The sequence below is a fragment of the Lynx rufus genome, unplaced genomic scaffold (assembly GCF_022079265.1).
Source record: "Lynx rufus isolate CCGP_SWC_20201006 ecotype Redwood Valley unplaced genomic scaffold, mLynRuf1.p SCAF_24, whole genome shotgun sequence".
Classification (NCBI taxonomy): domain Eukaryota; kingdom Metazoa; phylum Chordata; class Mammalia; order Carnivora; family Felidae; genus Lynx; species Lynx rufus.
In genome coordinates this window covers 1192121-1219272 of record NW_025814839.1, presented here as the reverse complement: position 1 = coordinate 1219272, position 27152 = coordinate 1192121, and the positions used below count along the sequence as shown (strand labels likewise).

General features: G+C 50.9%; 2 protein-coding genes across 11 annotated transcripts in view; both read right to left on the bottom strand.

Moving 5' to 3' along the window:
• The window catches only part of PITPNM2 (phosphatidylinositol transfer protein membrane associated 2), a 145348-nt gene extending 126738 nt beyond the window's left edge, over positions 1-18610 (bottom strand). For all 10 annotated transcript variants that reach the window (XM_047088217.1, XM_047088218.1, XM_047088221.1 and 7 more), the window contains exon 1: positions 18544-18610. The gene's annotated coding sequence lies outside the window, so the exon portion shown is untranslated. The remainder of the gene's footprint in view (positions 1-18543) is intronic.
• Positions 18611-23747: 5137 nt separating this feature from the next.
• MPHOSPH9 (M-phase phosphoprotein 9) overlaps positions 23748-27152 on the bottom strand; it is a 53300-nt gene continuing 49895 nt past the window's right edge. The window contains exon 23 of the mRNA XM_047088280.1: positions 23748-24256. Within this exon, the coding sequence (XP_046944236.1) occupies positions 24155-24256 (102 nt within the window). The 3' untranslated portion in view covers positions 23748-24154. The remainder of the gene's footprint in view (positions 24257-27152) is intronic.

The window sequence follows — 27152 nt, the reverse complement described above, 5'->3', positions numbered from 1 at the left end:
AAGGCAAAAAATTAACAGCAGCAAAACCATACCAAGGAGAGCAAAGGAAAAGCAACAGGAAGGCGGGAAGGCCACCTAAAAAGGAATTAGTGGGAGCCCGCAGGTTCGGCCTGAGGGGCAGACGCGCCCCATCGCAGGCCTCTGCGCACAGCACTGCTCCCGACGGCCAACCTCCATCTGTGTCTCCGCAGTGCCGGCCGGCTGGGCGATTCGGTGATGCCGGGTCCCAAAGAGACTGAATTCTCTACCTAATGTTCACCGTTCACTGAAGAGAGGCCAGAAACGCCTTCGAGAAAGAGCAGGAGCATTACTGGGGCCGTGTGAAGTCCTCCCGAGTCCGAGGCGAATGAGGTGACCTCGTACGAGGACGATGATGTGGCCTGGCCTGTGCTCTGGCTTCTCACAGGGGTTCCCGAGTTACTTCCTACACCCAGATTCTCCTCAAGGGCTGCCTTGGGATGCCCCGGCAGGGACGTGTGACAAGGTGGAGGGGAACCCTGACAGCCAGTCTCGGACAGCGCGCTGGGGTCCTCTCTCCGCGGGTCCCGGGTTGGTGCTGAGCTTGAGACCACGGACTCCAGCCGCTGTAATAGCGGCTCACTGACGCACAGAGGTGCGCAAGTCATTCTCGGAGATTGCTCAGATGTTGTGGCCCCTCTTTCCCAGAAGATGTTATTCCGGTTCAGGTGAAGTAGCCCAGCCTAAGCCCCACAGGCAGAAAGTGGTATCACCAGACTCAGGACCTGGGGCTCACACCTCCGTAACCGGAACACCGGGCGGGGAGCTTGGCCCCACGAAACAGCTCCTGCCTGACCCCAGGAGAGAGGGCAAGGAGAGATCTGGAATGCTCCGCGTTGCGTCACTCCCCCACATTTCCCTGGGATTCTGGGCTCCAGGGAGGTGGAGGAGATGCTGGCGGCTGAGACCGCCTGGGTGTCACTCTTATTCCTAACCAGGAAAGAAGGCCCCTGGTTTGTCGACACCCGAGCAGGATGCCAGAGGCGCTCTTCCCATCACAGCTGCCAGCCAGTTACCCCTGACACCCAGGAAGGCAGTGATGGGCGTGTGGCAACTTGGCCACCATACTGTCTTGCTATTTTTCCTTTTTTCTTTTAATGTTCATTTATTTTTGAGAGAGAAAGAGCACAAGTGGAGGAGGAGCAGTGAGAGAGAGGGAGACAAACAGTCCGAAGGAGGCTCCAGGCTCCGAGCCGTCAGCACAGAGCCCGACGCGGGGCTCGAACCCACGGACCGTGAGATCATGACCTGAGCAGAAGTTGGGCGCTTCACCGACCCCGAGCAGGTGCCCCGTCTTACTGCTTCTAATTGCTTGTCAGTTATGTCCGCTTTCCTGAGATGAACACTGTATCCATCTCAAAACATTAATTCTGCAACTTCCTTTCCCCGGCCCACTGGCCTGGCTTCCTTCCATCTACAGAGATGTTTAATACTGATGGCAGAGGGTGAACGTGTCTCAGAGGGATGCCTCTCGCAGCAAGGGGTTTCCAGATACTGGCTGGCCCTGAAATCCTTTTGAGGCACAACCTGCAACAGCGTTCCGTGCCCCTCAAACAACTTTGGAAGGTGCTGCCACAGCGCTTCGCCACGAAGGAGTGAGCCGCCACTGAGTGGAAATGCTCTCTAGGACGGTGCGATCTGTGTCTATCGCTCAGTCTCTACGTTATTAAGAGTAATGGATGTTGCAGTTTATCAAATGCTTTCCTGGCATCTATTGAAAGCATCTAAGTGGTTTTTCTACCCCCCTTTTTTTCTTTTAGCAGATCTCCTAGTAAATAATCATCTGCTTATGTTTTTGAGACTGGTCCACAGCCCAGTACAGTGAACCCTCTCCCCGGTGCCTTTCTGGTGGGACACAGAGAGAGACCCCAAGCAAATAGCTCCTGCCTACAGAAGAAAGGAGGGAAGGGAACATGAAGAAGAGAGTGTGCGTGTGCACACATGCGCACACAAACACAACGGCACACATCTGAAGAGCAGGCTAGGATTTGTGAATTCGTGTGTCACACACGGGGCACAGTGAAGACTGGAGGAACCACACATGAATGGGGTCAATCACAGAGGGCTTCCTACAGGAGGTGGCAGGGAAGACTCGGGAACCTCTGGACTTGAGTCCTGCCTCCTATGGAGCCGAAGGGCATGCTTTCCTAGCCCATAATCTTCTCGGCAGTAAAACAAATAATCATGGAACAGAAAAGCCCTTCAGAGGCACCCAGCTCGGCTTCCTTCATCTGCAGACGGAAACTGAGGTTCAAAGAGGGAAGCTGATTTGCCCAAGGCCACGGGGCCACCCCTACAGTCTTCCTTGGCTCCAAGGGGAGGGGAGAGAAACAAAGAGAGCTTTGAGAGCTCGGGCAGAAAGGAAGCAGAGAACCCCCGCTGTGTCATGACTTTCCCAGTAATAAATGTTGCTGTTGCTACCTCGAAGGGGGCTGAGTCAGGAGGCAGCGGGAGTGCTCACTCAGGGGCTAGAAGGTAGCGGTCGAGGGCCTGCCGGGAGAAGGGGGAGATCCTGGAGCCGCCCTCTCACACACCCAGGTCGACAGGGAGGCCCCTACCTTCTTCACCAACACAGACACACTTGGACGGCTTTTCAGAGTGATTCCCCTCACTCGCTCATCCAACAAGTATGGAGATGATACGGGGTTGAAGGGGGTGCCCCCAAAATCCACGTCCTTCTTGGAACCTCAAAATGTGACCTTATCTGGAAATAGGATCTTTACAGATATATTAGTTAAGGTGAGGTCACACTAGACTAGAGGGTCCCTGATCCAATATGACTGGTGTCCTCACAGGAAGAGACCCGGGGACGGACACACACACACACACACACACACACGGAAGACAACCACATGGAGACAGAGGCAGAGACGGGAGTCCAGTGTCAAGGAACACCACCGGCAGCCGGGAGGGAGGCCTGGAACAGATTCTCCCTCGGAGCCCCCGGAAGGAACCAACATTACCCAAAGCCTAAATGCAGACTTTGTGTCTCCTGAACTAGAAGAGAGCACGTTTCTGTGTTTTGAGCCCCGTGGTGTGCAGTGATTTGTTACCCGGCCCCAGAACTCGAATGTGTTTGCCCACAGAGCAGGGGCTCCGTGAGGCACAGGGGGAGTTCGGTGTGGCCCAGAATCCCTCAAATCACATGGCCCCTTCCTCCCTGCCCCAGTCAACAGGCCTCACCCTCCCAAACGGCTACACCTCCAGAACCCTCCCAAGGCTGCGGCCTCTTCCTAGAAGACACCAAGGACCCCAGCACCTCTGCGGGGCCAGAACAAGAAGCTCGGTGAGGCCCCAGGCACTGTGCTGGGCACACACAATCTCCTGGAAACCTCACGACCAGCCGAGAGGCAGGTGAGCCAACAGAAGCTTGGTGAGAGCCCATGCCCCGCTTGGTCCCCACAGCAGGTGGGTGGCAGAGCCTCACTCTACGCCCTGGCTGTCTGCACGGGGCCCCGGCCACCCGCGGGGTTGACTCCTCCGCGCACCCCCCCCCCCCCCCGCCTGGCTCCCCCCGGGGCCGCGGCACCTGCCCCTCGGCGGAGCCTGCTCCCACTCGCTTCGCAGCTGTGGATGCCAGGGACCCCGGGCAGATGGCATCTGCTCTTTGAAAAGGTATTTGTCTTTCCACTCGCGGAGAGCAAGCAGAGCCATAAAAGGACATGCCCGACGTCAGGCGCACAAATGTTCCGCAGAGACAGATGCCGTTCGCACGCAGGGACCGAGCGTGGCCGTTAGCCGCTGGGAGTGCACTCCCCAAAGAGCACGAGGACCAGCCGGGCCTCTCCCAATTCCCTGGGGGGGGGGGGGGGGAAGCTAGGGGCTCCATAAAGTAAAAGGAAGGTGGGATCCAGCCCACAAGTCTCACTTGGGATTCCAAGACAAGCCTGGGTTTGGTTTTTTTGGTTTTTTGGGGGGTTTTTTTCATTGTAATCATTTTTAGGTGCACCATTCACAGACTATTCACAATGGCATGCAACCACCACCACTATTTCAGAACATTTTCATCACCCCAAACAGAAGCTCCATACCCATTAAACACTAACTCCCCACCCCTCCTCCCCCAGACCCCGGTAACCACCACTCTACTTTTTGTCTCTGTGAATTCGCCCATTCTGGACACCTCAGATAAGTAGGATCATATGACATTGTCCTTCTGTGACTGGCTTCTTTTACCCCACTTGATGTTTCATCCATGCTGGAGAAGGTGTCAGTCTCCCTCCTTTTTATGGTTGAATGACATTCCACTGGACAAACGTCCATGTTCACTCATCCATCAGCTGATGGACACTTGGGGGTCTTTCCACCTTCCGGCTGGTGTACAAACATCTGTTCACGTCCCTGCTCTCAATGCTTTTGAGCATAGTGACCTATGGGTGCAACCGCCGGGTCATAGGGCAACTCTGTGTTTAACCATTTAAGGAACCGGCAGACTGTCTTCCAGAGCAGCCGCCCCACTTTACGTTCCCCCTAGCAGGGCACCAGGGTCCCCATTTCTCCACATCCTCACCAACACCCGTATTTCCTGTGTTTGGATAACAGCCACGCCTGAGATTTTAAAAGGAGAATTTCAAAGAGTAGCATCTGTTTGCTTTATGCCTGCCGTTCTGTATGGAGCCGCAGAGACCGTGCTGGTCGTAGAGTCAGGGGAAACTCAGTTCTAGTTCCGGCTCTGGTGCTCACCGCTGGGCAACTCCGGACAAGCGCTTCAGTCGCTGCGCGCCTCAGTCATGTCCACTGTAGGAACAGAGCTAACGGGCCAAGTGTCACTTCCCTCTGGAGGCAGATATCTGCCACGGGAATGGAAGACAGAGTACCTTCATAAACTCTACGGGATGGCACACAGGTAGTGGGGAAGGGGGGTCGGTGTCCACGTCGTCCCTTGATTTATCTTTTACGACAATGTATGCAAAGGACTAAATCCTTTTCCCTCCGACCTCTTCTTTCTCTGCCTTCGAACAGAGGAGCCAAATCACAGGGACCAGTAGCAAGATGAAGGACCAGGAAAAATTCTAGAAGATCTGCTGAGGGTGACCTTGGCGTCACAATAATTACTGGACATGCTCACACACTCGCGCGCGCACACACACACCCGTGGCACTCACACCTCATTATAGACTCGAAGTCTGCCCCCCAAAAATCATGTCACCAGATCCAGAGAAGGACACAGGGCAGGAATTTTCATCCCAACTTGTCAGGTGAGGAAATGAAGATCCAGGGAGAGGACGGAATCCTGCCCAAGGCCGCACAGCACAGCTTAAACAGAGCCTCTGGTCTCCCGGCACAGTCCAGCCACAGCACAAGACGGCCGTGGCCAGTGGTCCCCACACAGGGCCTGGTCCCAGAGCTACTTCGTCCTCACCACGAGCAGTGGCAGTGGCATCTGTCTCTGTCTCTCTCTCTCTCTCTCACTCACACACACACACACACACACACACACACACACACACACACTCACACAGAGACTGAGGTCTCAAGTGAGAAACCCAGGCTGTCCAGGGAACCAAGTTCCAGGAAGGAAACAGGACCCTCTTTCCTCTATGTCAGGGGAAGCATGGAGCCTCGTGGGCCCCCAGCCTGGTATCTCCATAGTGACACAATCACAGAGGCTGCAGGACTAAAAATAAAACCTCTACCTCCTGAAACCCCTCCCCCCGCCCCCCCCCCCCCGTCTGTGCAGCTCCAGCTGCATGGGGGCTTGTGACAGCTCGGTGACACTTGGTGACCAACACCTAAGCAGCAAAGAAAGACCCCTGAGCTGTGAAAACAGGTGACAGCACACTCAGGTCACTGGTAACATAAATCACCACCTGTGACACTCCCCTGGAGGAGTCTGCGAAGACTCTCACCCACAGGGTCCTGGACAAACGGACCCCACGTGGGTGAGGGCCAGCAGGCGGACAGTACCCTGCCCTCTGGGCACAAACCCTCAGGCACAAACAAGTGCTCTCTTCATGGCAGGCCTCACGAGGCCCACTTAAGCCTTGGAAGTAAGAAGTGTTTCTTCTCCAACTGCACCGTGGGACAAGCTTGTCCACTTCAAAAAAAGTTCACATAATGCTTAGATGCCTAGGTGGGCTCTCAAAATGGGAGAGCCAGAATGCTGGATTCGAGTCCACTGGCTCTGTGTTCTCGGGGAAGTCGCTTTTCCCTCATGGGCCTCAGGGGTCTCATCCGTACGACGGGGTTACGTGCACAGGGCTGTGGAAGACCTGGCACAGAAGAGGCGCCCCAAGAACTCAGTCACTTGGCCGTCTGCCGGGTGGTATTTTTGTCGGTAGGCCAGCCTGAGAACCTGCCACTGAAGTCCCCACATTAGCTGTTAGCTGGCAGCTCACACACACTGAGCCCCCCCCCCACCTCACTCTCAATCTGTGTGAACTTCCACTAATCACACACACACAGCCTCGGTTTACAATCCAAGCAATCTGCAACATGGATCACAGCTTATGATGCCTAGTACGATCTTGACTCCATTATGGCTAATTTTAAAAGGCCTTCAAATGCTCAAATAAAGCACAACGTATGCGGCTCCTCGTTAGCCACCCGGCCTTAGGTTAACAATTAAGCATCCTTAATTGGCAGATATGGAAACGTACAGCACAGCTTCCTAGGCACCGCTGCACACGAAGCTGGCCCCAGCCTGGTCATGGATTTCCTAAAGCAGCTCATAAAGCTAATTCACATCAAAAGTTAATTAGCCTAATGAAGGCAAGTGTGACTTAGTGAATTCCAGACTGACTTTCTGCTCTGACTCAGCCACCCCAGGAGGCTGCCTGCCGATGTCATCCTCCTGGCTTTGATTTCCTGAAGCAATGAAGGAGCGGCCCCGGGGATGGGGATGATGCCTCAGGAGGCCGTGCGACTGGCACTGCTATCAGCGAGGCATCAGCGAGTGCTCTGAAAGCCACCAAGAGGCAGGACCCACAGCCACCCGCTTCTGGAGCTGGCTCTCTGGAACCTCTGCCAGGGAGAGAGACTTCCGGCAAGTGGAAGTCACAGGTGAGCCCAGATGGGTGGAAGGCCAGGCACCCCCGGGCCTCATGCCCCTCACTGGGAAGACAGTGGCATGACAGTCCCCCATGCCACACACAGCTGCATCCACGTAGCACCCCTAGAAGGGAGCATCTCTACCCATCGGATGGATACAGAAACCAAGGCACAGAAAGCTCCAATTGTCCAAGGCCACAGCCCTCGGAAAGAGTACCACTCCTGCCTCCCGACCCCCGGGCCCTCCTAGTTCAGCTGTCTTTCACTGTTCCCATCCAGACTCAACACCTCACTGGCCCGGAATCACAACGCAAGTGTCTCCTTCACCAGATGTATGGATAAACCCATACAGTGGAATATGACTCAGCCATAAAAAAAAAAAAAAAAAAAATGCAGTTCTGTCTCAATCTACAACACGGGTCAACTGTCAGGGCACTGTCTTAAGTGAAGTAGGCTGGTCACAAAGGGACAGATCCTGTATGATTCTACTTACGTGAGGCACCCAGAGGAGTCGCGTTCCTAGAGACAGAAAGTAGGATGGTGGGCACCAAGGGCTGGGGGAGGGGACTGGGGAGTCAGTGTTTCATGGGCACAAGTCTCTGCTTGGGGAAGGTGAAAGCGATCTGGAGACGGACGGTGGTGGCAGCTGCAGTGTGAAGGCACTTACTGCCACACAACCGTTCACTTAAACACGGTTACGACGGTAAACTTGATATTATATGTATGTTACACACACAAAACAAGGAACGAAGTTCTGACTTTTGTTTCAACGTGAAGGAACATCGAAAACATTATGTTTCTGTGAAAGAAGTCAGACGTGACAAAGGTCACACACAGGGGCGCCTTGATGGCTCAGTTGATTGAGCATCCAACTTTGGCTCAGGTCATGTTCTCATAGTTCTTGTCGGGCTCTGTGCTGACAGCTCAGAGCCTGGAGCCTGCTTCAGATTCTGTGTCTCCCTCTCTGCCCTTCCCCCTCTCCCTCTCCCTCTCCCTCTCCCTCTCTCTCTCTCAAAAGTAAATAAACATTAAAAAAAAAAAAAAAAAGAAAAAAAGGAAAGAAAAGAAAAAAAGAAAAGGTCACACATTGTAGGACTCCTTCTATATGGGACGCCCAGAATAGAAAATCCATAGAGACAGAAAGTAGATTAGTTGTGGTGGGGGAAGGGGTGGGGTGTTTCCTTCTCGGGTAATAAGAAGGTTCTAGAACCAGACAGAGGTGCTGATTGCACAGCCTTCTGAATGTACTATCTGATACTGAATTGTACACTTCAGAAATGGTTAATTATATGTTCTGTGAATTTCACTTCAATTTACAGAAAGGAAAGGGAAGGAAAGGATATCCTGCGGCCCTTCCTGCCTGCTCCCATGTGCCACACAGGCTGGAATCTCCATTTTCCTTCAGGATCCAAGCCTGAGCATAGCCAGAGGCTTGAAATCCTTCTGGGTTATTCCAAGCACCAGAAAGGATTTCAGTGGAAGCAAGAAAACTCAGGCAGGCAGGTGGGCCAGGCCACCTTCCCCATGTTTCATTCAGAGATTCTGTGAACCCCTTTTCCAAGTTCAGCACGAGGTGAGGCACTCCAAGGAAAGCCAAAACGAGATAACTCAGCCCCTGCCCTGAGCCGCATGGGTGGCTAGGACACCTGGGCCCAAGAATAACCGCAAGGGGGGACAAGCTCCAGGGGTGTATCTCCATCGGGAGCAAGGACCCAAATCTGCCACTCTGGACATACACCTCTAGGCCTTCTGGGGAAAGCAAACCCTCATACCTCTAGGTGAAGGGTCCCTGATCTGAGCCAGAGGCTCCTGCGTGGACCCACCTCCATCAGCCGCGCTCCTTCCGGCCCAGGGGCCATGGGCCCTTCTGCTCTCCCCACTCCCAGGAGCCCGGACACACTAAGGCAGGCAGGTGATGGTGGTGCAGGGAGGAGACACAAAGCCTATGCACCTCCCCTCCTCCTCCTCTACCTGGCTTCCTGCTGCACTCCTAACATGGCCACTCTGGTCCCTTCTCTTTCTCTAATGAGCCACAGAGTGAGGAAAAGGGCAGCAGCAGAGCAGGAAGAGGGGACAGACACAGTCCAAGCTGACCCAGCCTCCGGTGAGAATCCAGGCTGGATGGTTAACGGGTCCTCCCCCTTCCCAACAAGCTCACTCTGAACTGTGCCCTTTCTAAAAAAACTGCCTGCCCCACCCCTGATGAGGGAGCATAAGGCAGGCGGAGGGCAAAACACAAGCTAAAAACACCCCCCCCCCCAGGTGGCATATGTGTGAAATTCCTCAGACACTCCTGGCTGCCCAAGAACAAAAGAAAGGGGAAAACCAATGGTTAACTGACAGAGATCACAGTCATACAGGACATGAGTCTCCATCGGGTTTACAAACATCTTAGTAAATTACAAGAAAAGGCAATCCTATCAGTAGCCTAATCTCTAGAAACCGGTAGACTCAGTTTCCCGGAGCCCCGGTATCAACCTCCCCTCCATAGTGATGTGGGAACAAAGACAAGAAGGAAATGGCAGGTAAAATTAAATTTCCTTATAACCTGCAGCCCCATTGACAAACACTTGAAGCAAATCCAGAGTATAACATTTCTCCAGGAACCCCCTACGGTCCTAATGTTAATGCCTCACTAGAGGGAAAACAACCGTAGCCTGACAATAGCAAGGCCTCTGGTATCTCAGGAGTTGTTAGCATATCAAAGTCCTTCTGGAGGCCTCCCTTTTGACTTTATTCCCCAACTTCACAGTATATGAAGCCCCAGCAGGGCTCTTCCTGCCCACGGGTCCTGTCCCTGTGCTTTAATAAAATCACCTGTTTGCACCAAAGACATCTTCAAGAATTCTTTCTTGGCTGTCAGCTCCAGACCACCTCACCATCACCCCAAAACTTCATCACCCCCACACACAGGGGTTGACCAGCCATCACTCTCCTAGGAATGCTGTTCTCATTTGAGGAGGGAAACAAAGCACGAGACATACCCAGTGGCCCAAGGCCCTGCTTCGGGGTCTCTGATCGGGAGCCTCCCAGGTGTACAGCTGGAGACATCAGGGCCCGAGTCTGTAAACAGCCATGACCTCAGAGCGTGCTGTCTCAGGGAATCTGCCTAAGTTTGTGGAGCTCTGTGGCCTCTTTGAAAAGCAAAAGCTACGTAACAAACAGAAAAGGAATTCTGTTTTTTCCCCTTTGGAAAAAAAAAAAAAAAAAAAGAAGGAAGGAAGGAAGAAAAGAAAAAAGGCGAGAAAATCACATACGGACCCAAAATGAGAAGCCCTCTGCACTGTTCAGACTGAATCAGATCAGGAATACTGATGGGACATAACACCACAGCAAGGGCGTGTAACAGACGTGACTGAACATGAACACGACTGTGAGGAATCCGGACCTGGCGAGGTCAACAGTGAGCTTCCTCTGCAGTTGGCCCAAATCACAACCTCTCTGAGTTATGGTGTCCCCATGTGTGAAACAGGGCAGGTGGAAGCTCAGGGTGCCAATTCATGACCCCTCTGAGCCTCAGTTTCCTCACCTGTCAAACGGGCACAGCAGCACTTATGTGGGTCAAATGAGGCACGGTGGGTAAAAGCACCGTGTGTACCGCAGGGTATTATAAAAAGGTGGATAAACAAGAAAGGCCCCTTCACCTCTGGACCCTACAGTCGCTGCCTCTCCCAACATGGTCATCAGGCCCTGCGTCACGACCAGCCACTGTGCCAGGCACTAGGTTCAAAGACAAACAAGCCAAGTCCCTCAGCCTGCGGAACAGCTGGGCCAGACCAGGGGTTCCCACTGTGGTTTCGAGAGGGAAGAGCCTTCTCCTGGAGCAGTAATCTCGGTATCTGGAAAAGTCCATAATTAAAGGTCGACCTAACTGGGTACGAGACACGTGCCATTATTAGCCTAAACCCTCCAAACACCAGTCCTGCAGCTACCAGGCCACCAGGACAAACTTGAGTGAACTGGTTGGCCCAGAATTTATGAGCCGGCCTCCAGTTCACTACTGTGTCCTTGAGTCTCAATTCTGCTCCACGTCCAGCCCTAGGCTCTTAAGGTTTCAGGGAAACGGAAAGTCATTCCTCCACGCGGAAAGGTCAAACCCTTGGACTTGGTTTTTTCCAATGCTCCTTCCGGTTCATCCAGTCGTAAGATTCTGAATTCCTTTCTTCCCCCCTGCTGGAAAGTCAGACAGAACATTCCTCGGGAAAGAGACTTTCTAGCCAGGGGAAATAACAGAGGTAAAAAGAAAAATGGGTGTAATTGAGTGCTGTAAGCCTTGGTACCCAAGGAGCGCGGGACGGACCGGGCTGGTCAGCAGTCATTACCGTGAACTCACGACGCTACGGTGAGTCACCAGAGGCTGGGAACCGAAATAAAACCAGCGTTCTCTAGCACAGCACAGGACGGGAGCTCAACTGCATACTAATGCAGGGATCTGTTAACCACCTCCCTTGCTACTTCCCTGCAGCAAAGGCACAGGCTTCGGGCCTCGCTGCATCCAACTCCAAATTAATGAGCTCCTTTCCGCACGGGGTTAATACAGACCGTGCTCTGGACCAATTAAACAAGCCACTTCAGAACTTTGCTTCACTGTATTGGAAAATGTCACACACGCAGAGGAAAAATTAGGTCTTGGATTATCCATGTCCCTGGCTAAACCAGGGAGTGAGCTTTCAGAACTCTCCAGGCTTTTGTTATTAATGGTGTTTTAGCGTCGGGTTCTCCAACACATCAAACAAATTTCCTTTAAACTAGTAGTTACCGACTGCCACGGGGGAAGGGCTGCGGGCCTCCCACCTCCCAGATGGTTCAACCATAATAAACGTTTGGCCTGTCAGATGCACAACACTGGCGAACTAATTGAAATATGCTGCAAACCCAAAATAAATGTGAAATGATTGTTTCCCTACACGGTAGCCGCCGAATTGCCTTCGTGTCTGGCCCTGACGAATGCTCCCCACCCGGCTCGGTGAGCCTCGCTGATGTGTGGTTTCCAAAGGACTTAAATGCTTTTTTCCACTGTGATTACCCAAGAGGGAAAAACTGTAATTGCAGAGAAGGTTTGGGTTTTTTCCCCCCTCTCATGAAAATGCAAGTGAAAAGTCAACTCTTACAAAGTGCCAAGAAAAGCAATTAATGGGCCCTCCAGTAGGACGGAGGAGGGGAGTGGACGTGCTATCACGAAACCAGCCTTAGCGGAGCTTCCGGACCTCGGGGAAGCCCTGCCCCTCGGCCAACCTGTGCCCGAGTATTCTCCACTGAAGATGAGAATGGTCACCTTATTTCTACCCCACACACTCCCTCCCCCTCACCCGCCTCGAGATGGCCTCGAAAAGGGCTGCACAGGGACAGCAGGGGACAGCTGGCTGCACCTGCTGAGCTGGCCCTCCCTCTACCCGCCTCACTCGGGACCCTGGCGCCTGGTAAGCCCCCAGCGGGGGGCTGGATTCTTTTGTGGAATGAGGCCAGGTGAGCCCAGCAGGCTGCAGAGCCTGACTCAGTCCCGGCAGGGCAGCAGTGGGGAAAGAGCTGGCACCCTGCTCCACAGCACAGCCGATGAGTCAGCCAGGCCCTACAGAGGCCGCGAGGGGGCGGGGGGGGGGGGGAAGCCCCCCCCCAGGTGCCCAAAGAGAACAGGCCATCCATCCCCAGGAACCACCTCTGCAAAGGGAAACAGCCTCAGAGAGAAGAACGAGCAATCATCTGTATTACCTGCGTTCCAGCTCTTAACAGGGCACGCGGGGCAAAACGTTTCTGGAAAGGTTCCCAGGAGGAACAAGGCCAGGATTCGAAGCCATAGGAAGCCCCACGTTGGCCTGAAACACCTCCCTAAGAGGGTCATTCCTTTGGGTGAAGGACTACCCTAGCTCCTCTCAGCAGAGAACAGTTAGAGGGACCTACGTAGGCTTGCGGACCCTCCCTTGTTGGGGGCCCACAAGCATCTCCAGACAGCAGGCTTGTGGAAAGGAGAGGTGGGTGCACCTTCTGAAAGAGGGCACAGGGGAGCCAAAGGAGGGGACCTATGCCCGAGAACTCGTCCTTTTCAATGGCACCCGAGATAGCAAACGCCAGAATCTGCAGCCTTAGCTCCCATTCCCCACTGGGAATTGGCACTGAGCACCAATGAGGTGCCCTGTGCTAGATGCTGGAGCCACCACGGGGGGGCGGACACGATGGCATGAATGGCAGACCAGGTCCCTGCACTGGGGGAGACACGAGGAGAAAAGAATCCCACCGCATGTGTGCCAGACGTGAGGAGGAAGAGCCACGCGGGAGCCGACCAGGGGTGGGTGCAAATCTCGGCCCCGCCCAGCTGCTTCTGCGAGCGCAAGCAGGTTACTATACCTCTCTGAGCCCGTTTCCTCTTTCTGTAAAGTTTGGGTAACAGTCCGTCCTTATCTCTGAGGAATGCTGTGGCACTCAAGTGGAAAGAAGCCATTGTGGAAGCGCTCTGTACACACGGGTCGTCCTCATTATTCACGGATTCCGTATTTACGAATTCCTTACTAACGTTACCATGTCGTGGTGCTTACGTGGACATTTGCAAACATGCGCAGGGCAGGGAAGGATTTTGAGTCATCCAGTGTGTGTGATCCCAGCTGAGGCTGAACAAGGTAACACGCTGCCTTTTGTTTCAGCTCTAGGACCGTAAACGAGTGTCCTTTTTGCTTTCTATTTAGTGCCACGTTTTCTCACATTTTGGTGCTTTTCGTTGTGATTCCACCATGTGAAGTGGCCACGGGCCCAGTGTTGAATCACCAGCCCCCTGTTTCCGAGCAGTGATGGGCCTCACAGAGGAAATACCCATGTTAGATAAGCTTCATTCAGGTGTGAGTGTAACTGCTGTTGGCTGTGTTGTGCTAATGAATAACAGTATCTACTATATTAGGCATCTTTAAACAGAAACATACATAAAACAAGGTGATGTACTGATCGGTGAACCAACGTGTGACCAGAGGCTCACAGGAACCTAGCCTGCCCTTCCCCTAGGGCAGCGGTTCTATGCTCCCTGATGCAGTGTTCGTGACACCTTAGAGACGGAATGGCCGGGATTCAGGAGACTGGACTGTGTGCACAAGCGATGTATGATACATTATGAGTGGAAGTCTTTTGCTCTGCAGGGCTCTCCTTCCCGCAGCCGTAGGTGGGCAGGTCCATACCCCGCCTATTACATGGCTCTGAGACGGGATCTGCCTCCCGGTCCCCCAGTCCTGCTGCTGTTTTGGAGACTTTCTGCTCTTGCCCTGCACCCCGACTCCTGACCCCATTCCCACAACAGAAAAGCTTTGCGAAGGATGAGGGCCTTCAGCCAGGAGAGGATGTGAAACTGCTTTCTCCATGCTCTCCTCCAAGGCCGTTGCTTCGGGTTTTGATTTGTCTGTTACCGGAACCCTGCCTGTTGGTTAATTTTCTTCCCGTCCTCTGGCAAGGGCAGTTGTTAATATGAGTAATGAAAGCAAATGCCAGCTCTCCTCTCCAACAGCGCTCCCTGTGTCTCTGGCCATAAAGCTTGAGCCTGGGTTTGTCATGGTGTTTGCTGGGCTGGGTGTGAGGGAGTCGGCACCCCTTTACCCATTTTACAGGAAGAAAGGGCCAACGTGTGAGGCTGCCGCTGTCATCAGCCTTGCTAAGTATAAAGAGCGAGCACTGAACTGGCAATCAGAGACCTGGGGCCCAGGCTGAAAGAGGGGTGTTGGGCAAGTCACTTCTCTTCTGCTGGCCTCAACTTCTAGTCTTTAATGGGGTGCAACTCTCCCAACTCCAGTGTTCTCAGGCACTCTGTCCAGGGCTAGAGACAGTGTGAAAAGGCATCACCCAGCCCCCCCCCCCCCTTTACCTTCTAGACCAGTCCTCTCCCTTCACACCCACACTTTTCTGGTGTGGCCTTTGTAATTAGACCCTAAATCCCACACACCTTCACAGGTGCTGTGGCCATGAAAACTCCACCTATTTGTCAAGGCCTTGTTCAAATCCTACCTCTTCCAGGAAGTCAGCCCTGATTGCCTGACCCAGAAAGGGCGTCTCCTCCTCTGTGCCTGCCATTTAAATATCTTTTTTTTTTCTAAGATTTTTATTTTTAAGTAATCTCTACACCCAACGTGGGGCTTGAACCTACCACCATGAGATCAAGAGTCGCATGCTGTACCAACAGAGCCAGCCAGGTGCCCCTGTGCCTGCCATTTAAGCAACAGTTAACACACACAACCTGTGTAACTTGTGGGGTACATCTCCCTAACCACACGGTGAGCCGGCCTAAGTTTTAGGTGCAATGTTACTTATTGTATTTAACTCACTTTACCTGTCCTGTTTTCCAGAAACCTTTTGTGACTTACAAAGAATACAGATAGGTTTACACATAAACATACACACAGACACAAAGGAAAGTAGGAATAAATATGCTGACCACGAGGGTCAGTGAATACAATTGCTAGATGGAATAATGCATTGTACACCAAGCATCCTGGAAGCCAAGGAGAAAAGGTAACCGTAAATCAATTGAAAAGACTGCGTGGGCGGTACGGGGAGGGTCAGGTAGAACTGGGTACAAATCCAGAGAGCCTTTGGGCAAATCAGTTAATCTCCCTGTGTTTCCATTTCTTTCTCTGAGAAAATGGGGGAAGAACACTACTTACTAACCCCCAGGACTAACGAGGAAGCCCGTCACACAGTACACACACACGGCATGTCTTTCCCCACCTTCCTTCTCGTGGTCAAAGGAAGTGGCAACCTAGTTTCTTGCCGGAGGCAAAGTTTGCCTGGCCCTAGATTCTAAAACAAAGTTTTCAAACAAGACTACGTAGGAAGCCTTGAGCAGAGAGGGGGTCAATGCCCCCTGTTCCAGGTTTTGGAGCAAACCAGACTGGGATTTGTCATGGCTCTATTTAACAACATCCCCAGGTACCCAGTAGAAGGTTAATAAACATCAACAGAATGAGCTACGGTGAAGCAAAGACCACTTGGCCACATCCGTGTCCCCCTGCACGGGATCCTGGTAAGCTGGTTTCAGAACGGCCGTCTGCCAAGGGGCTGACCTCACGTAAGCAGGGCTGAGAAGAGGCGTGCGAACACATGACTGCTGGCTCTGACCACCTCCCCTGCCCAGCACTAAGGCCTCACGAGTGAGATCCTTAGGACCCCTCCATTGCAGGGCACATGGCCCGTGACATCTTTTTCAAAAGCAGCAAGGCAATGATCTTGAAGGACCAGCAGTTTCCTCTTCTAATCTCTACAAACGCTGCACATTCTCCATGAATAGCTCTTCTCAGAGGCCAAGTCGGAAAGACTTAACCGGATGGGATGGTTAGAAGCATCCGCTTGGTTTTAAAACTGGCCTCTAGATAGAGAGGGAGGAAAGGTGGATCCCCTGAGAATCTACAAGAAGTCAACTTGGGACGAAAAGGGCTCCTGGCAGCATCCGAGCCAACTCCTTGACATTCACCCAACATTTTCCTGAGAGCAGACCATGAGCCAGGCACTGGGGGTACAGAGAAAAGCACTCAGCACCACTCCCCCAGGAGCTCAGTCTAAGTGGGGAGGTTGGGGGAGGGGGCGCCTATAAACAGATAACTGCTGTTCCACGCCGTGAGTCATACTGGGGTAGCACAAAGGTGGGGGTGATCCCCTTTACCCGGGGAAGGCCTGTAAAGACAAGCCTGGGTCCTGATAAGAGAAATTTGATAAGAGAGAAGGGAAGAGGCAGGGCCCAGATCCTGAGGGGCCCGTACTTGCAGAGGAATTTTCTTTCAGATTCCACAAGGACCAACCAAGACCAAGAGAAACCAAGTGTCTTAGTTAAGCTCGCACAGACACTGTGGGACAGACAGGCCTGGAACCTTGACCCGTGGAGTCCAATTCTCTGCCCCACTGCCTCCCGCCCACAGTGAGCTGTGGGAGGCCAGAGAGAAGGACCATCCCACGCTCACCACCCAGAGAACAGCAGAGCTCGTACTGTCCTAGTCATCTGGCGACTCACTCCCTACAAGAAAACAGCCCTACCTAACTCATGGTGTTTCTTTTGCAAAGGGAGAGGGCCGGGCATCTCTTCCGATCAGGGCGTACAGATTCTTAGCAGATGCAAAATAATTTCACTGCAACAGCCCAGGCGTTAGATAGCCTGCCCCCCACCCCCACCCCAGGCAAGCTGGGGTGGGGGCTTCTACTCCATCTAGAAGCTCACTGTGCCCAGGGTGCCAAGCCAGGCCGGAGGAACTGGGAATGAATCAAACTCCACTCCCATCCTCCAGGAGCTCACAAGCCAGCAAGGGGAGATAAGCCAGGCACAAAAAGTAACCGTAAAATAAGGCAGAGCGCGATAAGAGCCACACAAGAGACATAAAATGCAATGACACTTCAGAACAGAGACAGTCCCGCCGGGCGCTTGGGTGCTAGTCCAGGTCCAGATGAAGGAGAGGGGTCTACCCTATCAGCTCCAGGGACTCCCAGGTGGGCGCTGGGGTGAGAGCTGCTAGTGGACCAAGAAAGATGCTCAAATGAGGTCTCCTTTGAAGAATCCCGATTCTGCAGAGGGCGAAGCATGCAGGCCTGAGACTTCGCAGAAGTGCCCCAGCCCCTATGAGGCAGGGAGAGGAGTGTAGGGTGAGGAATCTAGAATTTCGATATAGGGGCAGCAGGTCCACTGAAAGGAGACCGGGCTAGAGGAAAAGCCTTGAAATGACATTTGCGGAGCAAGCACATTGTTTACTTAGAATGTGGATTTGGGGTTTCTTGTGGGGGGTGGACTTACACATTATGGGGGAGGCGGGAAGTGTCCCCCTCTCCCCCAAACAGCCATGAGCCCCAGACGAGAAAGGCTGGAAGGGGAAGCTGCCTGCTCTAACACAGCCGGCACGCCAGGTTACAACAGGAAAGGGAGACTCTCAGGATGCAGATGGGCCAGATTTTCCTCCAGCCTAAGGGGGAGCACCTTCTTCTAAGTTCTGGCCCCTCTCCGAGGGCCACGCCCCGTGCTTAGGCCCCACACAACCCACCGGGCCACAGCCGGCGCTGGAGGGCTGTCCGGCTGGAGGCGGGAAACCGCACAAGGCTGGACAGAGCGCTGTGCCCACCACTTCCTCCCGGCCCCTTCCTGGCCCTTCCTCAAGAGCGCGGGCCGGCCCGGACAGGCCCGGTGCTGCACACACACCTGCCCCCCGACCGCGGTGACACTTGTCACTGGGGGAGGGGAGTCCTCCGCGCCCCGGCCGCAACCGACGGAAATTCGGCAATTAGCATTTGGGGCCCGACTCCGGAGGGCCGGCGAGTCCCCGGGGGCCGGGCTCCGGGGCGACTTCCTGAGGCAGGGGTCCCCGCGCGCGCCACACCCTCCTCCCCGCGCGGGGCGGCCGGGCCCGGGTCTCCCACTTTTCCCCCCCTCCCTCCCCTCCCTCCTTCCTTCCTTCCCTCCCCGGCGGGCGGGCGAGCGGGCAGCCGGGGCCTCCGGGGTCGCCGCCCCGCGCCCGGCTCTCCGGGGGCCCGCCGCCGGCCCGAGGAGGGTCCCCGGGCCGCGCCGCCTTCCGGCCGGGCCGCGGCGACACTCACCCCGCTCGGCGCGGCCGCGGCTCCGTCCTCTTCGGCCCGCGCTGGGCCGCCGCCGCCCGCCTCACGCCGCCGGGGAGGCGCGGGCCCCGCGGCCCCGGCCCGGCCGGCTGCGCCCCGCGGCTCCGCGCGCCGCCGCCGCCGCCGCCGCCGCCAGCTGGCCCCGGGCGAGCGGCCGGGCCCCCGCGGGCATGCTCCCGGGCCGTCGGCGCGGGCGGCGGGCGGGCGGGCGCGCACGTGCTGGCCCCGCGGGTCGCGGCGGACGACGAGGCGGCGGCCGGCGGGGCGCGGGGCCGGGCGCGCCCGCGGACGGGGCTGGACAGCTCTACGCCGCGGCGCCGCCGTGCCCCGCGCGCCCCAGCGGCCGCTGCTGCCCGTGCGCGCCGGGCCCGCCTCGCATTCCCCCACTCGGCGGCGGGCCTGCGCCTCCGTCAGGCCGCGCGGGGAGCGGCGGCGAGTCCCGGCGAGGGGCCGCCCCCGCCCGCCCGCCCCGAGGGCTGGGCTCCGCCGGAAGAAACCCGGCAAACTTCGGGGCCGACTCGCGGTCTCCCCGCCGCGGCCTGGGCTCGCCCCCCTCCCCTCTCCGGGGCGTGGGGGTCGGGGGAGGGGGAGCCTCGTGGCTCCTGCAACCCCGTCGGCCTTGCCCGTCAGACTTGTAACTGTGCTAGAGTAGCCAAGTGCATTTGCGGAAGGGCACGAGAGGGCTTGCGGCAATCCGCACCCTTAAGTGGCTTTTTTTTTTTTTTTAAACAATCAAGTTCTTGAGGAGTAAGAGGACAAGTCTAGGGGAACAAAGCGCGTGCGACGTCGTGAAGCACTTGGAATGTTGTGGCCAAACCGGAGGTAGTTAACTGAGGCCCAAACCTAGATGCTGGATACTCCTATCGGTTTAGAGACCCGGTTTGCAGCGCACAGGCAGCCAGTTCTTTTCCACGACACCGAATACTTTCGCTCTGGGCTAAAAAGATGAAAACGCCCCTTGGTCGTCAGAAAAGGTGGGAGTAGTGACAGCCAGAGGGTACGTCCGCAGCTCCAGCCCACCGACCTCAAAAGAAACTGGAAGAGGGTCAGAAATAGCTTCATCTTGATGTTCCCTCCGGGTTGGACTCTCCAGTCAAACAAAGAGACCAAGAGGGTAGTGGGTGCAATTTAAAAGAAATCGTGAAGTGTGTATTTAGACTGAGCAAGAATGGACTTGCTTGCCAAGATCTGAAGTCATAGAATTAAATGGGCACACCTAAAACCCAGCTTCCCTATCACCAAGTATATCACCTTCTGCAGTTGAAAGGCATGCTTTCCTCTGAAAGGGCAAGCGCTAAAATTAAAGCAGTCCAAGACTCTGTTGAGACAAAGAGAGAGCAAAACCACCAAAGGCTGCTCATCCCCTTGGTCACTGTCAGAATTGGGGACTAGGCCAGGAAAGCCATCATTACAGAACTCTCCTTAAAAATCCATTTTATGACCTTATGACAATCCCTCTGAGACAAGAGAAGGTGACCCATCGAACACCAAACTCTCACCTTCCCTCCACCACGATGTGCCTTTGAGACCCACTGGGGAAGATTTTAGGAGCACACGCAGATCTCCAGTGAGGCCCTTTGCCCATCAGCCACTCAGAACTGAGCACCTGCATACCATTGTAACCTTGCCATGATTACACCCAAACCCATAAACTCAGAGGCCTTACTACCATCAAAAAGCAGACCCCATGGTTACCCGGCAGAAATAAATACACTAACATCGCAAGACAGTTCATATCCACAAATATTTATTGAGTGCCTATATGCAAGAATGAAGACAGGATGGCCGCCGGCTCTCCTGGAGCTTACAGTTCCACCACTCCAGTACTTGCCTAGCTTTAAAAACAGCGGCAAGAAGCACTTGTCTTTGCCCAACCATCAGCAGCACTGGAGGAAGCAAGTTTTTCACATTATATTGGTCACTGTTACAGTGCAATTGTGGATAAATATCTTTGAAGGTTGTAGTCACAGCAATGACATGGTGTATCATGTCCAGCAAATGCAAATTTATGGCTTGATTCCCCCTATTTGAGAGGCATCTATTGAAATAAAACACACATAAGAAGGAGAAAGCTTCATAACACAGGTCCTAAGAATACTGGTGTAGTTTATTATCAAACTGCCACAGAACTCTTGGCAACAATAATTTCCTGCAAAGTTTGTGCAATAGAACTGGTTGAATCAGACCTGTAAACCTCATGACCATAGGCCACACACGCTCACTCATGGCTGGTAAGTAGGATTTACCTGTATGATTCTTAAAGGGCTCTAGGTACACACTTAGTTTTTAAAGCTTCTGAAAGACTCGCAGCACAAGTGGCACTTTAAAATGTAGTGAAAACCGCTTTTGAGATAAAAATTAAAATGACAAAAATGTCTAATTTTACTACAGATGTTAAGTGCAGGATTCAAATTTAAATAGCATTTGGCAAAGCACCTGGCTTTTTAGAGTTAAAAAGGGGAACATGTTTCGGTTGTTTATCGAACTCTAAAATCATAACCTTCATGTGGATCTTCTAGTGGCAGGCACTTCTTCATGTAGTCCTGCTTCACAGGCCATCACCTAATTTACATGTCTAATTACAGAACATTCCAAGGAGCAATTATTTTGGTTACATTGCCAACACTTTTTTTTTTTAAGAAAAATCGCCTATATCAGATAACCCCCAAATCACCTATTTAAGATGCTTCTGAACTTACACTCAATAGGTTACCAGCTTTGTCACTTAAAAAAAAAAAAAAAAAAAAAAAAAAAAAAGAACCTTATACCAGAAGATCAAACTCCAAGAATTTTTTTTTTTTTTTTTTTTTTTTTTGCAAAAAGGTGGAGAGAACACCTTAGACCACCTAACAAATATCAACCAACCCAAGGTAATGTTTAAGTCAATTGCTGGGGACACAACCTATTTTCTATTTAAAAAGTGCTAAATCACTACTTCAAATTGAAAGACCTTTTAAACTAGGAATGAATCTGAAATGTACTTTTACTGAAAACTGACTAAGCACCAGGTACTTTACATAATCTTCTTTAAATTGTTAGGAAGTTTCTTATCACTTCATCTTATCTTCCGCTGCCGCTGGGCTGGCTGCCGAGGCAGGCAGGCCTGAGCCTGGTGGTGACCCAGGTCTACCTGGCTCTCCTGTCCCTTCCGTCCCAGCACGGTGCCCTCCCAGCACGGCCACAGCCACGTTAGCTACCTCTGTAGAGTCAGCTGAATACCTAATGTGCCTCGGGACTCTGGAAAGGAAAGGTAGGGGGCAGACCCAAGTGAAAGAGAGAACTCTGTATGCGTTTAAAAAGGCACTCCCACTCGGGTTCTTACTACACTGCAGCTTAGCCCCTGCGGGAACAAAGTGGCTCACCTCCCAGGAACAACAGCTGCTTTCTAAGATTGCCATCTTTGGGGTTCAATTGTTTTTGAGTGTTCCCGTGGGTAAATTAAGCACAAAAAAGGGAAAGATGGCTGAAAGGATTTTCCTTGGTTCTCTTCACAGCTACGAAGAAGAAAAAAAATTTTTTTAATTTTTAAATAAGTGACTGATACTTCCAATCTATTATACATTTCAAGAATAAAAGCGTACGTTTTCTGAGAGTGAGCACAGAAGAGATTTTGAAGGTATTTCATATCTTTCTTGGAATAAGCCAACAGAGACTAAGATAACTCCTTCACAAGATAAAACCATAATCTCTTCTGAAATGGCAATTTCCTATTCTTAAGAAGGTAGTAGACTTTACTTATGATAAAAGTAGGGAACAATGAATATACTAATTTTCAAGTTAGTTTTTAATATCACGTATAGAACACAAAGGGAATACCATCAGTAAAGTCAATCCCTTAACTGGATTTTGACACAGCTGTACTGGAGCTTGATTAAAATTAACTTTTCTTTACTACAACTAGGAGACTTAAAAAAAAAAAAAAAACCACAAATAAAGGCACTTATTCCGTTGATGAATAATTGTGACTAGTTCGAGGTGTTCAACTGGTGGCAGGAGCTGGGATCTAAGGTTCGATTCACGGATAGGAGTAAGAGGGGCATCATCGGTCAGCCGGCCCCTCCCTGCGGAGACCCCCTCGCTCCCTGCGGAGACGCCCTCCAAGCTGAGAAGGGTGCTCGGCTGGGGCATCAGGCCTGGAGCTCAGCCAGGTAAGCTTTGGTGAAGGGTGCTCAAAGACAGTTTGAGAACCCAGCTCAAAGGCATACGTAGATCCTGGTGGAGTAATGGTTGGCTTGGCTCATAACTATAATATCTATAAGCTGTTAAGAGGTTACATAAGAAGAAAAGACTCAAAAGAACACCAAACTTTAAAACCTGAGCATTGTTAATGGGAATCAATTTGGAAAGTTTAGACTGAATCTATTTATCAACACATACACAATATGTGGGCACTGGATTCTGACTGGCCACCAAACCAGACCAGCAGTCAGAACACAGACTCACTAGCGCCGATCAGAGCACAGCCTCCTGCCCACGTGCCACCGCCAAGAGCCAAGAGGGACTGCCAAGGCGGTGAGCTGGAGCCCTCCGGCAAGGCCAGAAGAAAGGTCTAAGGCTCCAGCTACACACGTTCCCCATCCATGAATTAGCAGGGTGGGCTGCCCTGATCTAAACCTGGCGCCCTTACAGCACCTACTATGGGAGTAGTTTGTGGCCGGAGTCGGGCGGGGCTGGGGGGGGGGGAGAGGGGGAGACGGGTTAAAAATGTCTGTGTGAGGGCTCTGACAACTGAAGCCATGTGCACTGAGAAGCACGGCCGCTCTGACGATCCAGTGGGGCGGCGGCCTGTATTTCATCAAAGTTTTATCCATCGATTTATTGTCACAAGTGGGTCACAGATTCAAAATGATGGGCAGAAAGCTACAGCTCTCCAATTGTTTAACGTTTTCTGAAAAGCACTACATATATGACTAAAGAATTAGAGTATTACAGCTCTCATTTTTCTTTCCTTACAAATAATAAAGTTCAAGGGAAACAAAATGAGTTGTTCATAGTTTTCAAAGCTTTCCGATATTCCATCATTTCCAGTATTTCCACTACTACTATTCTAACATTCACTCTAAGACATGTTCCTAATAGGAATTGCATTAGCAATTTTTTTTTTTTAAATCTCAACACAACTAAAATCCAGGGAATGCTGCATTTTTCTTTTGCTTTTTGCATTCAGCATGTCTATCATTATGGAAGCTGTTCTTAAGCATTTATTAAAAAAAAAAAGAATCATATTCACAATGTAGAACAAGTATATAAAATTAGTGTGCAAAGTTCATTGTAAAAGGATAACACTATTTGTTTAGAAACAAGCTGCCTCCACTGTTTACATTTCCTTACTATTGATATAAACTGGAGACTTATACTATTTAAAAATAAGACTTTTTAAATAGTAAAATATACAAGAGATTCCTGAGCATAACAAAAATATCTTGAAAATATGTGGCCATTTGAAGTATAAAATAGCAAGTGTAAAGAATAGCATGATTGTAAAACTACTATTTGAAGGCTTATAAACAGTACAAAATAGTTCGCCTTTTCTGAGTGCATAATTATACATTAGTGCAAACAAAAATGTCTCAAAATTTAATGGCTACAAATCTCAGAGATTTGCAGAGGTGCGCAAAACATGAAATTTCTTTAATGTCATTCGAACTGAACCCAGTTCTCGATTAATCCTTTCCAAACGATCTTCCAAGGCTTCCTAAGGGAAAATAACAGGAAACGTTTAATTAGAATTCTACATCAAGTTCACTGGTTCTATAATTACCACCAAATTGACCTTTCTTTTCACAAAAGAACTAGTATAAACATTAAACTTACAGAATTATTATATTTTTTATGCACATCATCTGATTTCTTTAAACTAACAACATGAATCAACGTTTCAACCACTCAAAACAACTGCTGCACCTTAACATATCCTCAGTACATGTGCCGCTTTGAGTACGTGGAAACCCCAGCAAGGGCAGTGCGGCTCACTGGAACGAGGGAATTCCCTGACTCCAGAACTGCGAACAGAACAAGAGGAACCAAGGAGGTTCTTCATACATTTCACCAGAAGAAATGGACACGTTGAACTGGTGCCTTATCTCACGTATACATATATCGAACAACTGTTTTCTGACAAGAATTTCTAAGTTAAAAAGGAAGGAAAATGATGGAGGAGTTTGCTTCCCAAGAAGCAAGAGCTCTCACAACAAAGCAATGTAACAACTTCTTTCTTTTCTTTTCTCTCTCTCTTTCTTTCTTGAGAGAGAGAGAGAGAGAGAGAGAAAGAGAATGACCACAAGCAGGGGAGAAGAGCAGAAGGAGAGAGGCAGGCTCCATGCCTAGCACAGAGCCTGACATGAGGCTCGATCCCACAACCCTGGAATCATGACCTGAGCCAAAATCAAAAGTTGGACGCTCAACCAACTGAGCCACCCAGGTGCCTCACAACTGCTATTTTTAAATAAGCAGTACCAGTGTTAAGTAAATAGTGCCTGGAATATATATTTATCATTTTAGATACTTTATTCAGTATTAACTCCAATGGTATCTGTAATAAAACTTAAAAATTCCTCTTTAACAACTTTAATTATTAAAAGATCACACATTCACGATAAAGTATTTAGAAGACAGATGAGTAAAAATAACCATTGTTTGGGGCGCCTGGGTGGCGCAGTCGGTTAAGCGTCCGACTTCAGCCAGGTCACGATCTCGCGGTCTGTGAGTTCGAGCCCCGCGTCAGGCTCTGGGCTGATGGCTCAGAGCCTGGAGCCTGTTTCCGATTCTGTGTCTCCCTCTCTCTCTGCCCCTCCCCCGTTCATGCTCTGTCTCTCTCTGTCCCAAAAATAAACGTTGAAAAAAAAAATTAAAAAAAAAAAAAATAACCATTGTTCCTCTTTCCTTTTTTTTTCCTGCAGATATGCACATCATTTTTAAGAAGAAAAATAAAAACAAATTCTCTACTTAAAAACATTTTTCGGGGCGCCTGGGTGGCTCAGTCGGTTAAGCGTCCGACTTCAGCCAGGTCACGATCTTGCAGTCCGTGGGTTCGAGCCCCGCGTCGGGCTCTGGGCTGATGGATCAGAGCCTGGAGCCTGCTTCCGATTCTGTGTCTCCCTCTCTCTCTGCCCCTCCCCCGTTCATGCTCTGTCTCTGTCTCAAAAATAAATAAACTTAAAAAAAAAAAAAGCTGCTGAGGATTCAACTCAGTTTAAAAAAAAACACATTTTTCAATTGAACTTGTTATGAAATATCTTTCTATGATATCCTTTTAAATCAATGTGCAATATTCCATTAGATTTAACCAAGAATCTTTTAGTAGAAATTTAGGTTGCCTCTAATTTTGGATATCATAAATAATGCTGCAATAAATATTCTTTTTTTTTTAATATTTGGAGGGGTTTTTTTCGGGGGGAAGCAGAGAGAGAGAAGGAGTCAGAGGATCCGAAACAGGTTCTGTGTTACTGACAGCAGACAGCCCAATGCATGGGTTGAACTCACAAACTGCAAGATCATGACCTGATCCAAAGTCAGACACTTCACCGACTGAGCCACCCAGGCGCTCCTGCAATAAATACTCTTAAAAAAATATTTCTTTACAAACACCTGGAAGTATTCCCAGAAATAAAAATGCTATGTCCAAAGAAATCCAAAATTCTAAAGCTTTGGACCTAGGTAAAATTGTACTCCAGAAAGTTTATGATAATTTCTACTTCCACCTGCCGTGTATGAGAATATAATTTTCTCCATCCTGGGTACTGGGCTTTATTTTTTCCCCCATTTTTCTTTAAATACCTATCAATGTAATCGTTTTTTTTAAAAAATAATGCTTTGGGGGCACTTGGGTGGCTCAGTCGATTGAATGTCCAGCTTCGGCTCAGGTCACGATCTAATGGTTTGTGGGTTTGAGTGCTGCTTCAGGCTCGCTGATGTCAATGCGGAGCCCACGTAAGATCCTCTGTCCCCACCCCCTTCGGCCCCTCCTCCCCCCCACCCCCCGCCATCTCTCTCAAAAGTAAATAAAACATTTTTTAAAAATAATGCTTTTGTTCAAATGTGTACTGTTTTTTACTCATTGGTCAGGCTGAATATTTTTCATCTTTTTTCTGCCCAATTTTACCTTTTCCACTTATGAATCCTATATAAGCATGCTCAGCCCCTTTTTGCTGTCACTGGTCTCCTTACTGGACAGAAACAGCTTTGACATGTATGAACAGAAACTACTGCCTTTTAAGTTATTTTAAGAGCTTATATTCATTACATAAAAATATGTTAAACAAATGTTTTAGATCAATTTAGCATCAGAGTACCTATAAGTTTTCCTTCTTCCTTCCCAAAAAGGAGGAAGGGTTTCCTGTGTTGAGTCTTATCAATTATTGAGTAAAGACTTTCAGAACAACAAAAATAATAAAAAAGACTTAAAGTCTTAAAGAGAAGTTAGGGAAATAGGTCCTAGAAAAAGACCTCTGTTGTTTTCTTAGCATTTTGTTCCTTCTGGTATCACAGATCAACCTGAAAATGAACTTCTCCTAAAGTTAAAGCACTGAAAAGCCAAAACATGCAGTTATGTAAGAGACCTATCCCTATCGTTATGGTTAAAACATTACAAA